The 13,250-nt window shown below is 40.6% G+C and overlaps 1 protein-coding gene across 7 annotated transcripts in view; it reads right to left on the bottom strand.

Annotated features, from left to right (window-relative positions):
- Positions 1 to 9,491, bottom strand: part of LOC123963117 (vacuole membrane protein 1-like) — a 57,326-nt gene extending 47,835 nt beyond the window's left edge. The window contains exons 1-5 of one of the 7 annotated variants that reach the window (XM_046039674.1): positions 9,469 to 9,491; positions 7,814 to 7,913; positions 7,433 to 7,571; positions 3,894 to 3,984; positions 2,397 to 2,507 (exon numbers count right to left, since the gene is read on the bottom strand). In XM_046039674.1, the coding sequence (XP_045895630.1) occupies positions 2,397 to 2,507; positions 3,894 to 3,984; positions 7,433 to 7,571; positions 7,814 to 7,892 (420 nt within the window). In that variant the 5' untranslated portion in view covers positions 7,893 to 7,913; positions 9,469 to 9,491. Of the gene's footprint in view, positions 1 to 2,396; positions 2,508 to 3,893; positions 3,985 to 5,828; positions 6,146 to 7,432; positions 7,572 to 7,813; positions 7,914 to 9,468 lie in introns of those variants that run through there. The other 6 variants (XM_046039677.1, XM_046039676.1, XM_046039675.1 and 3 more) reach the window with 6 other exon arrangements.
- Between the last annotated feature and the right edge of the window lie 3,759 nt (positions 9,492 to 13,250).

Raw genomic sequence — 13,250 nt, 5'->3', positions numbered from 1 at the left:
TACACCATGTTTTATATATACAATACTATTTAGTGGAATGTAATAAATTATTTTTGTTATCAAAATAATCAGGTGGGGCTGCAACCAACAATGAGTTTCATCATCTAGCCATCTACTAATTATTTACTAGATTAGTTGTTTGGTCTATAAAATGTCAGAAGTTCAAAAATATCCACCACAATTTTCCGATTTCAAAGGCAGGAAGTTTCGCCATGACTTAAACGATCGACCAATAGTCAAAACTGTTGCCACTAATTTTCTGCCTGTCAAGTAATTGATTTTCAATCAACTGATTGTTTGAGCCCTGCCCTCTGGTTGACTCAGCTCCTCTCAATCAGGCAGTTTGCTGAAGTGAAAATGCATTCAAGTGTTTCACCAAGTTGTAGACTGGATGAGAAACTGTAGTTAATTGCAGCACTTCTCCCCTGAACTGTATATCTCTAGTGGTGCACTTTAGTATCACTTACAGAGTAACTGTGGTGGTGTTCTTTCAAATGTTGACATTGGTGTATATCAAAGTCAGGAGCGGGTAAACACCCGGGCCCACTTCAGTTCTCATTTCTAGCATATTATTAAGTCTTATGGCCAAGAAGGAAAACAGTGCCAGAAGGGTCAAGCTGCAAGTGTTACACTTGAAAGTTTGTGCTGACATCTTAACAAGCGTTCGGAGATTGTTTGACCCAGTTACAATCACTGACCCAGTCCTAGTTCCTCAAAACAGGACAACATGTCTGCTGGCGCTCCCCACTGTTCACTAACCACGGAAAAACTTCAGAAATCAGAAATATCTGTCAGTACCCAGAAATCTACAAAATCACTTATGAATCTCTATGGCTCCTTTAAACAGCCCTTCTACAGAAAAGACCGTCTATAATTATAATTCTCTGAGTTGGTTTTGTGCTTCTTACTTGTGGTTTAGGCTCACAGTTGAACAGAGGAAGCAGATACTAGATCAGACTTACACAAACAAATATTATTTGACTAATAACTCATGCCAACATCAGGCTAGACGTTTATTAAAATTTCATCATCAGCCAATTAAAAAACATTCACCTTCAAAGTATTAAATGACCCTGACTGACCAGAGAATGTCAGACCAGAGAGTTCATTCCAGTGTGGACAAGTTGGATTACCATCAACAGGTTCATGTCTGTCAGTCTGTACAAACCTGCAATGTTTCAGTGCTTTTAGCACTGGTCTAAATGCAGATTCAGAGGCATTCCCACCCTACAAGGAGTCCATTCAGTGGGAAACACAGAATGCTTGTAAGTGTGATTTTTATTTAGAGGCATACAAGGTAAATTTTTAAAAACATTTTTTTTCAATATCCACACAAAAACATCATGCATCAGTGGATTAAATCTAAAAAAATCAGCACTAGTATCGGCCTTCATATCAGTCAAACTCTATAAAAAATGCACGACAGCAGCTCCAGCAAGGAGCACCAAGTTCTGTCATGAACCCAATGACACCAACCTGCAGTAACAGCCACACTCACTAGATGGTGACATCCTACTTTAAAACCTTCTGAAAAAGTGAGCTGGTCCACTAAGGGAGAGTTAAAAAAAAACACTCAAATTACATTTGGGAGCGCCAGACTTTGGCTTTTAAAAACAGCAGAATGGAGGACACGCACTTCAAAGTTTCCAGTTCGGCTCCACTGGGCAAGGGCACACGAGTGCAACAGTGGACTCCCTGATGACAGATGGACTCAGAGCAGTGTAGACAAGCAGATGTTTTGGGACCCTGATCTGATCAGCAGTAGAGACTCAACACCTCCCCATGCTCAAAACTGAGCAAAAACACTCAGAGACGGAGAGAAATGGGGGAGAAAGAAAGAGGAAGGGAGAAGGAGAGGAGGAGTAAAAATAAGCAGAGGAGAGACATAAAAAGGAGAGCGAGTAAGGGGAGGGAGTGTGAGAGAAAGTGAGAGTGAGCGACACAGCGGGGAGCAGAAGAGTGGGGAGAAAGAAAAGAGAAAGAACTCAGAGAGGGGGAGGGAGAGTGTTTTTATCCTCATGTGCACTCAGTCAGAGGGGTCAGTGAGTGCGATTGTTCCTGGACTGCCTGTCAAAACAGTGCGACTACCACAGCGCCTATTCATCTCCACCCCACTCCGAAACGCACGCTCGCACAAACCCATACTAACACACTCACGTAGGCATGTGCAAATGCACAAGGAGCCTCCAAAAGCTTTCAATAATGCTCTTATTAAAGCCTTAGCAACAACCCAACAACAGCATCAACAGCCTTTTGAGACCTGCGTCACAGCACCACCACCATCCACTGTGATTTGAGTTTCAGCTCTGTCATAAACATGCACAGGCAAGTGAGCAACTCCAGTGTAAAAGTGGCGGGCAACTTGTCGTGGAGAGTCAGTGAAAACACTTTCTTACCAGGTAAAGGAGGAAGGTGTGCAGGCCGGTGCCAAGACCCACCGAGGACAGAATACCCAGGCCAACCCAGTAAGCGCACCACAGCGTCTTCTTCTCCATGTAGCGCACATACTGCAGAGGCCAGAGAGAGGGACGGTCAACCACATGGCAGAGGCACATGCACAGAGAGTGAGGAAAACAAGAAACGGGGGTGGGGGGGCAGAGAGAGGAGGGGAGGAACAGAGACAGAGTGAGAGAAGGTACGAGAGTGAAAGTGTGCAAAACAGAGGGCACTTTAAAGGGTGGGAGAGGGCAAGTGAGTGGTAGAGATAGAGAGGGAGAGGAAGAGAGACCTTTAGAGACAGAGGTTGTTGTTGAGTTTAGAGGACAGAGCCGTAGGGTAGGAGTGTTCAGCAAACTGACAGAAGAACAGCACCATTATTCTTTTTGGTGGCAGCCAGCTCTTACACAACTGGTAAAGTAAGGCACGCCAAGATCTCTCTATCTCCCCCCGTGTTCCTCTTCCTCCTGTTCATCCACCATTATCAGTCCATCTATCACTCCGTTTACACCTCAGCCCTCGAGCCAAGGCAGGTTGTTTTAAGGAGGAAGCATGGAGTGTTAAGGTTACGGGAAGAAGTGAGGGGTTTGGGGGCGGGGGGTGGCTCTGACCGAAGCCTCCATTTCCCAGGAAACCCAGCAAAACAAATACTGGGAAGTGCAGTGCGAGTCATGGGTGATTATTATGTGTAGTTACTGGGAAGTGATTATACAACTCCTGAGTCTCTGTGTATAACATGGGGGGAAAAAAGAGTTTCATGGCAGTGGGTTTCAAAACTCTACAGCTCATGGCTTGAAAAACACAAAAAGTTGGGGGAAAAGAAAGGGGAAGGGTACTAGTCATGTCTATCTTCTAGTTTGCCCTGTGGACATAAGAGATTGGCGGTTAAAACTGAGCTTTGTGGGAAGTTAATAATTAAACCAATGTGATGTAGGTGCACTCACACAAGCACACACTTGTTGGAGATGATGTTCATGCGTGTATCCTGTTATAGGCACTCTTGTGCTCCTGACGTGCGAATCCTAATCTCTATGTGGAGCAGTCACATTATAATGATGCTTAACCACACATGTCACTATACAGAACATAAATAAAAAGTAAATGGACTGTATGAAATGGCAACTTTAGTGGGACAAACCACTGGCACTGGTTCAGTGTTTTGCTAAAGGACAGGGATCAAACCACCAACCACTTGATGAATACACATCCGCTCTACCTTCTGAGCCACAGCTGCCCAAAATAATGGTATAGCATTCAGTGTTATAGTTTTAACTTGCACTAATATTAATGCAAGCAACTACAGAAAGAAAATGTATTGAATTTTAGCCTCCCTTGAAACTTTATGATTTATGTCAGCTTAACAAAGTGAAAGAACAGAGTTCAAGTGCTGACCGTCCACAGCACTCCCCCGAAAAATGGTTATAATGTACTATGAAAAATATTTAGTATTCAGTCACCTTCTGGTGTGTTCCTTCAATACAGTAGGCAATGGAGAGGAGGATAAGCAGGATCAGAAGGCCAAGCACAGTCTGCTTTTGATGCCAGAGCCTGGGTGAGGGAGAAGGAGAGAATGAAGGTGGAAAATGATGGATGCAAGTGTGAGGGGGCAGAGGTGAACAGCATACAAGGAAAGAAAAACATGAAGAATCATCAGAGGAATCAGTGAGGCCATATTAGTGAAAGGAGAGGATGCAATTATTTGGTGGCGAGAGGATGTAATTTTCATTTAAATATTGGGGGAGAGAGACATCTGCTGGAAACTCCTCAAACCACTGCAAATATAGTCGTCACCAACAGGAGCGGCATGTTCTCAGTAGGATACACTGCATATGTAACCTTTTGGTACAGTACCTAACATCCTAACCTGACAGTGTAATGAGAATGGTGCATGTTGGCTTAGTTGTTTACACGGTAGGGTGGTCATTTGTACAAAAAAAATCACTAATAGAGTGGGGTGCGCACATGTGTGCAGACTATGGTTATGCTAATTCAGTCATTCAGATTTATGAAAAATTAATAACTGGATGCCTAAAACTTGTACACCTGAAAATTTACACTGGAGGGCTTTTTAATTAGGTACCAGACCTAACTTAATAATGAAGAAACAGTTAACTGTTGTGTAACAACTCATAACTCATTTCAATATTATTGTACTGTAGCCAGCAGTGGTGGAACAATTAGAAATTCAAGTTACTCTATTTAGAGTAGGGCTGAACTAACAATTATTTTCATTGTTGATTAATCTGTCGATATTTTCTCAATTAACCAATTAGTTGTTTCAGCTATATAATGTCAAATAGTGAAAAAAATAGTGAAAAATATCCATCAATGCCCATAGCCCAAGATGACGTCCTCAAATGTTCCAAAGATATTCAGTTTACTGTCATATTGGAGGAAAGAAACCAGAACATATTCACATTTAACAAGTTGGAATCAAATCATTTACCTTTAAAAAATAACTAAAACCTATTAATGGATTATCCAAATAGGTGGGCAATTAATTTAATACTCGACAACTGATTGATTATTTGACTAATGGTTGCAGGTCTAATTTAGAGTATTTACATTTACATTTATCTCCATGAATTTATTGGTGAATTTGATTCTTAGAATAGAATATAGATATAGAATGTATAGAATTAAGTGTCCCTTCAGGGGTTGAGAAAAATCTACTTCCTAAGCTAATGAACTATTTAACCCCTCCCCCTCGGATCAGCTGGAAAATGATGACAAAGCTGAACACAGGGTTGTTTATCTGAGCTCAAGGTTGACCTTTGTAGTTCTCACAGGGCAGCAACATTTTAGAGATAAAACTTCATTCTTATTAGTAAAACACTGGGGGGGGGGGCATTTTGCTTCTTAAAAGTAACGTTACTGTAACGTTAATTAACAGCTACTTTGAAATGTGTTTCTATTTTCTGCTACTTTGAATTTATAAGTTACTCCACTACATTACATGTCAGGGGGTAATTTTTACTCGATTAACTTAACTGCTATAGTTACGAGTTATTTTACAAATGAAGATTTTAAATTGTAAAACAAATATGTTTTAGACTAAACAACCACTAGTGCTACTAAACTAATGTAACGTTAACTACATTGATTTATCACTATTAAAAATTGAATTAAATATGTAGCTGTTTTAATATAATAGCTAACTATATATAGCTAAAGTTGCTAAAGTTAGCCAGCTAACGTTAGCATTGTGAAACTGATGTTTGCCGTTATGTAACGTTAGCCTAAGCCGTGGTGCATTTTGACTAACGACTGTCCTCAGGTGCGGGTACCGTTAGGTAAAGCAAGCGTTAGCTAAGTTAGCTACCAGCAGTGACAGGTTTCAGTCACGCTGAATGGCCAACAGAATTTCTTTTCTCTGTCATTAATTATCTTACCGTTGAGTTTGAGCTGAACGGCGTATGTCAAAAGTGATCTCGCCATAAATTCACAGAGTGAAACCAGTAAATAGCGAGACCCCTTTCCCCTCGTCTCAGTCAGCCAGCTCCAGGTAACGTTAGAGTGAAGTGAAGGAGACATTTCTCCTGCAGTGGAGGACATCACTTTACCCTTTGTGCTGCTGCAGATCAGTGATGTTTCTCCATAATAAACATAATATAGCCGGAGATAAGAAAGCAGATTTTCTTCTACTTCCTGTATTTTGATGTAATGTGTGGCTTCACTAGGCCAGTATCACAGTATAGGCCACTGATTGTATAATATCAGCCTGCTGGAAAAATGGTCCTTAGCTTATTGACTCAGGAATGTCTTTAAAGTGGTCTCTAAAATGTTGTAAATCAAGGGCAGCACCAACAGTATCATGCGTCTATTGTTGATATGGTTTACCAATACAGAGTTTCACAACCATTGTCCCCATTTACAAGTGTGCAGGCACAACGCTGAACAACATGCTACCCTGAGGACTCCCTGTGCATGTGCTATAAATTACAAACCACCTCTATCAACAGTCAGGATAAACTCTAAGCGCTCGTAGACTAAGCCGTAATGTGTTTGCGTGTATCCCCCTGCAGCAGTTATAACACCATGTGTTTTGAGTGTTCATGAGCAGCAGCTTCTCTCAGACAGAACACTACCCGTGGTGCTTGCGGCTCACCACATCCTCTTGTAGTTTAGAAAATAAACACGTTGTCCTCACACGCTTAACCACAAAGGCCTCCCTGAGCGTACACTCTGACCTTCTTCTGGGCCCCCGGTGTCAACAAAGATTATTAAGTGTGTGAAAGACATGTTGTGTAGCGCGGGGAATTTGTTGTCTAAGCGAGAGCTGACGTAGTAAAGTCTGATGCTTTTGCTTGGTTGCGTAACATCCGTAAGTGGGGTGAAAAGACCTTGTCAGCTCTATCAGCAGTAGGCTAATGATGAGGAGTAATGAGAGGAGGGGAAAGATTAGGCCTCTGACTGAAGACTAAACTATGAAGGAGAAGGCCTTCTGGGTTGATAGCTCTGAGACAGTCAAGGTCACCTCCTGTCTGGCCATATGTGCCGTTTGTGCTATTGCGTTTCTGTGTGTGGAGAGTGTAACTATCATATACTCTTTTTGCGTGAGATTGACAAGCCGCGCTAGCACCTTTTTAAATAAAAGCTCACATCACAAAAACACGGCTTAACTGCTGTTAGCACATTTAAGTCTATTGGTTAGAATGACCAAACACACAGCACGTGAGAACTCAGTTTAATCTTTGGCTTATGTCAGATTTTTGCAGCTTGAACACGAGCATTAAATGTAAATTGAATTTCTCCAAATAGCTCGTCCACGTGTTTTAGCACTGTTTTAGGTTTCTCACAAAAAAAATTGTTTTTGTACCAACATCAATATAGTTTCGACTCTCTAACTTCAGGGGGGAACTTTTATTGACCAATGCGTTCATAACATGCAACATGCATGGAGAATAGAGGAAACACCTCAAGTGTAATTCTGCTGGAATGGAGCAGTGTTTTTGTTTTGGGGAGGGGGGTGTTTGCATCCCACCCTTGGTCTCACCTGCATATCCACTCTTTAAGTGTGATGAGCAGTTCCAGAGTGAAGAAGTGGAGCGTGAGCAGAGGTTTCTTCCATAACACCAGAGATTCACGCTCCTCCCGGTCCCTCTGCTTTCTGTCATCTACAGACAGCTCTGGGTCTAGCCACGGAGCGTGGGTATTGGAAGCACACACATACACACACACACACACACACACACACACACACACACACACACAAAAGTACGAGGAATTAATATGTTTAAATTAAAATCTTGCAATTACAACAGAGACTTTGACATCTTTTCAAAGGCATTTTAGTACTGACGCACAGATAATAAAAGTGTCTTCAAGCAAAGTTTTGATCTGTTGCTCAGCTGAATATTAGATGTCTTGTTTTTACCTGTCAGCTCTCCGTTTTGCTGCTCCTTGACCCCAAGACGCCTCTGAGGTAGTTCACCTTCGGCCCCACACTCTGCCATCTCATTCACTAGGAAGGAGTCCTGCTGAGAGAAGAGACTGGCCTTCAGCACAGCGCCACGCACTCGTGCACACTGCTCGCTAAAACCAATTACAGATTACTGGTATCCCAGTAACCACTGGGAGCACATGCAAGTCTTGTTCATTTGTCTGTGCGTACACTCAATTATAAGTCCAACTCCCGCTGGTGATCAAGAGGCGTACACAGTGAAAGGAACTGTGATATGTATAAGTGATGGGTGAGAGAGTATAGACGAGGTTTTGCTTTGTGTTTCTTTATTACATTTACTGAAAGGAGATCCACACACGTGCACAGTGTTGAACTACAGAGCCTCACGTCTCTCAGGAATCTGTCAGTGAGCAGCGAGAAGGGGACCCTGACATGGAGGTATGCAGTTTACCATCTTGTGGAATGGGCAGCATCTCACGCACACACGCGCGCTCTGTCAGAGCTTAAACCGTCTATCGTGTGGGTCTGGGCTTCTGGTTCCTGTTTCCATGCATTCAAACTTATTGGGCTGTCAGGCTACAGACACTGTGCAACACTGACAATACAGCAGGCCACGATGCCTCTTTACAACCTGTAGGGATTTCATTGATGCATGGTCTGAAGTTTGACAGATATGTTCTGGGTTTTTCCCCCATTAGCTTTTTGCAGTGGCAGTGACGTTTCCTATAATTGTGACTTTCAAAAGTGCCAAGGACCTGAAAAGGTTAGAGACCACATGTTGGGTTTAGCATGGGTGTCGAGTGTTATCTTGAAGGAAAAACACACACACACAGACACACACACACACATCACAAGCACTGAAAAATGAGGCTGTGGGTACTTTGCAGTCTGCTTCATGCAGTTGAAGTGTCACACAGGAAAATAAAAATCTTCTCAGACGATTAGACTGCAAGGTATTTGGAGAGCTACTCTTGGCCTTCTCAGGGAACCACAAACAAAAGCTTTTCATCACAGACCTTAAACCTTAAACACACACTCACACTAGAAGCACAGTGCCAATGCTTCATGCACAATGGGATTTAATACATCCTATAATTTTCCTTCTTGCACTGAAGAGAACAATACTTTGTCCCACAGAAGGGCTCAACAAAGTGCGTCAGTGTGATATCCTGTCAGCAACACTAATTATAGAAATTGGTGCCAAACAGGTCATTGTTAAAAATATGCACCTTAGCTGCCAGTGTAAAATTCACAGTTAATTTGACTATTGATTTAATGTTGATGTATTATTCACAATCAATAGTAAACTCTTTCATAATACTACTACTTGTGTGAAACACAGTAGCACAGCGCTGCTCCAGCACTTGGTTGCGCAATCGCTTCTACCAAAACAACCCAGACCTGTTGAGTAACTCTTGTACGACAGACAATGAGGAACTAAACACAGAGCACATGCACGTCAGGATGAGACATTTGATAAGCTGCAATCAATTTTCACATTTCAAACAAAGATAACCACAGTGCACTGTAGAAGGGTTATAATTCAAAAAGTGTAAAACCTAATCAGGGCTGTAATATAACAGACTAGTGCTTATTAGCAATGCATTATTCAGAGGGGGTAAACTCACCGTTCAGCTGATGTTTAATCCACAACCAACTCTGGGCTCAAATAAAACCTGTGGTGGAGCCCCAGCGGCAATGTAGGGCAAATGTGCGCTTACCCATGAACTGCATCATAACTTGAGTGCAGGGTGTGGTGATGGAGGGGGCCAGTGAGGGTTGAGCACTGATACAGAGTTGCCGGGGGAGGGGACAGCAGGCTGACAGAAGAGAGGCAGAGAAAGACAGAAAGAGGGGGAGATTTCATCATTTGCCTGGTAGAACCTCCAGAGAGCCAGTCTAATTAAAGTTCTATAAATAAGTGGATCACTTTCCTGGAGCGCACATCTAACACTTCTCAGTCCTCAGTAGGTTTCACACAGAGAGTGAATGAATGGCATTTGGGCAAAGAGAGCTCAGCTAATTCCCCAATTGATCAAAAACACCTCAGGACACCAAATTTTTCAGGTCATAACTAGAGACAGAAGATCTGAACTGCTTTTCAGCATGTTTGAGTTTCAGCGCCATCTTGTTTACCAGAATGAGAAAAATATTTCAGAACTCTGTCAGGCTGATTGTTCTCCAGCAGATCACTGTGTTTCCACTGGTGGAATACACACTGAAGTTCCTGATTCGGCGTGAAGACAGTTCAGAGTTTTTGAATTACTCTTCTCTTGGGACTTTATCAGCAAGATGCAGTAGGAGTAAGTTTCAAGGGGACAAATCCTTCTGTGTCATATGCAACAGCACTTAAATGACTGAGGAGTTAAAGTGCAAAACATGGATGATATCTGTGTCAAGTGCAGCCAAAGGAGGCTGCCCAGAACTCTCAGCACTTGGATCAGTTACTTCATAGTAGGTGTCACCTGTAATGTTGTTCGGAGGTCCAAATTACTGAGAGGTCATTTAGTTAATTTAGGAGAAGCATCAGGTTTAAAAGAAAGTGGTTGTCAAAGTGGTACCTGATGCAGGACCCAGAAATGGACACCAAGGCAGGAAAGAGACAAATTCTCCCTGGCAGTTTAAAGGCAAAACCTACAGTGTAGCAGTGAGGTGTCACAATACTTATAAATATTATTAATATATTATATATTAATAGCTAATGCAATTTATCATATCAAGATTGTTGTAGGTGAGGTTTTTCCAAATAAATATGTGAACTATCTAGTAAAAAATGTCCAGTACACTCCGAAAAAGTTGGTTATGTACCTTTTGTCATCAGAACAATAGCATCTTGGCTCTGGCCCGGTAACCCAATGTCATTATAGCCTATTTTCTTGAAAGAAAAGAAACAAAAGGATACTATCCCAAGGTGAATACAACCCACTTGTGATTCAGTGGCTTTGTGAGAAATGTGGGCCTCATGTCCATGTTTTTCTGATATTATAATCATAGCTCATGGTGCCTTTAATAGCGATCTATCCTTGAGAAAACTTCTATGTACGGAAAATTATTTTAAATTATGCAACCTAAAAGGTTTTGCTGAAAATATGGACAAACATTCACACTCTCTGCATTCCAGCTTATTCCAGGATCATCCATAACACTTCACATGAATGCAGATAAGAAAAACTCATTTCCCAGTCAACTGACATTACAGAGTCGTCTGAGTTTACAGCAAGCTCATATGCAGCATTTTATCTACAGCCCGGAACTCGGCGGTCAATATTTGCACTGTGTCATGTCATGGTTAACAATCTATACCACACTAAATTATATGGAGCCTACCACATAAGAGGAGTTACGTGTATGTAGACTGAAATTATTCATGCCTCATGAAGAAGAGTGCAGTTTGCTGATGTGTAAAAAAGCATTTGCCGTGTGTTCATTGGAAAATGTTGCAGATTTTGCAGGTACAACCAAAGTGTTTTTGACACAACATCATGCTCTAAACAATGCATTTCTCATATTGGTGCGTTGTAAAGAATGCAATTAGTTTTTATCCCCACATTTGAACTGAATAGAATTGAGATGGAGCAGACGAGCTTGATGAAATGATGTTGGGGCAGAATATCTCTGATCTGCAGGATAAATTATTTATAAAGGTGGGATAATAATGGTGGCTTGTGGGAAGGAATCAGGTCTTTCCCCCCTGTTTTTAGTACTTTGCCTACGAAATAAAATATTTTGTCTTTATGTTTAAGATTTATGGGAGATGTTGTTGAATGCTACCAATATAAACATTCTGATATGTTTTTTTAAAATGCTGAGGAGCACCCATTTTTTTCAAGAAGTACAGCAGTGGATCCCATCTATCATGTATCAGCTTTGGTGTTTGGTCACATCAGAGAAGCCTTGCTTTGCTCATTAGAGGGCAGTGTTGGCCTAAAAGTCAGCGTTAAGCTGGCAAGTGAAGTCAGGGTGAGGGAAGTGAGGTGCGCTCCAATAAGGCAGCATCACTGCTCCAATGGAGTTGCTCAGTGGCCAATAGATCAGGCTGTGATTGGGAAACTGAGGGAGTGAAGAAGAGAGTACTAAAGCTTAACTTACCTGGATAAAAAATAGCTTAAAATATGACTGAGGCTATGACTTCAAGTCAGGAGTTGTTTCCCTTACTAACTGTATTCAGTTTGTAGTCTATGAAGATTATCAGTCACCCAGGTCATAGTTATCCAAGGAAGGTTAAATCAAGAGCTTCTTCCATTCTAACTGACTGGCGGGGAGCCCCAGCTACTGGACCTCTGTGGGGTTGTCATCAAGGTGATAATACTGTACTATATACTAATTGCCATGGTGTAGTGTTTTGCAGTAAAAGAAAAGCAACATACTTTAGGTAGGTAGGAAGGTTTATTGTCACTATATAACAAGTTATATGGCACAAGTTATATGTCACTATATAACAAGTTATATGGCACAAGTTATATGGCACAAGTTATATGTCACTATATAACAAGTTATATGGCACAAGTTATATGGCACAAGTTATATGTCACTATATAACAAGTTATATGGCACAAGTTAACAAGTTATATGTCACTATATAACAAGTTATATGGCACAAGTTATATGGCACAAGTTATATGTCACTATATAACAAGTTATATGGCACAAGTTATATGTCACTATATAACAAGTTATATGGCACAAGTTATATGTCACTATATAACAAGTTATATGTCACTATATAACAAGTTATATGTCACTATATAACAAGTTATATGGCACAAGTTATATGTCACTATATAACAAGTTATATGTCACTATATAACAAGTTATATGTCACTATATAACAAGTTATATGGCACAAGTTATATGTCACTATATAACAAGTTATATGGCACAAGTTATATGTCACTATATAACAAGTTATATGTCACTATATAACAAGTTATATGTCACTATATAACAAGTTATATGTCACTATATAACAAGTTATATGGCACAAGTTATATGTCACTATATAACAAGTTATATGGCACAAGTTATATGTCACTATATAACAAGTTATATGTCACTATATAACAAGTTATATGTCACTATATAACAAGTTATATGGCACAAGTTATATGTCACTATATAACAAGTTATATGGCACAAGTTATATGTCACTATATAACAAGTTATATGTCACTATATAACAAGTTATATGGCACAAGTTATATGTCACTATATAACAAGTTATATGTCACTATATAACAAGTTATATGTCACTATATAACAAGTTATATGTCACTATATAACAAGTTATATGGCACAAGTTATATGTCACTATATAACAAGTTATATGGCACAAGTTATATGTCACTATATAACAAGTTATATGTCACTATATAACAAGTTATATGGCACAAGTTATATGTCACTATATAAC

Source organism: Micropterus dolomieu, linkage group LG23, assembly GCF_021292245.1.
Source record: "Micropterus dolomieu isolate WLL.071019.BEF.003 ecotype Adirondacks linkage group LG23, ASM2129224v1, whole genome shotgun sequence".
Lineage (NCBI taxonomy): Eukaryota > Metazoa > Chordata > Actinopteri > Centrarchiformes > Centrarchidae > Micropterus > Micropterus dolomieu.
This window is presented reverse-complemented; position numbering and strand designations above follow the sequence as displayed.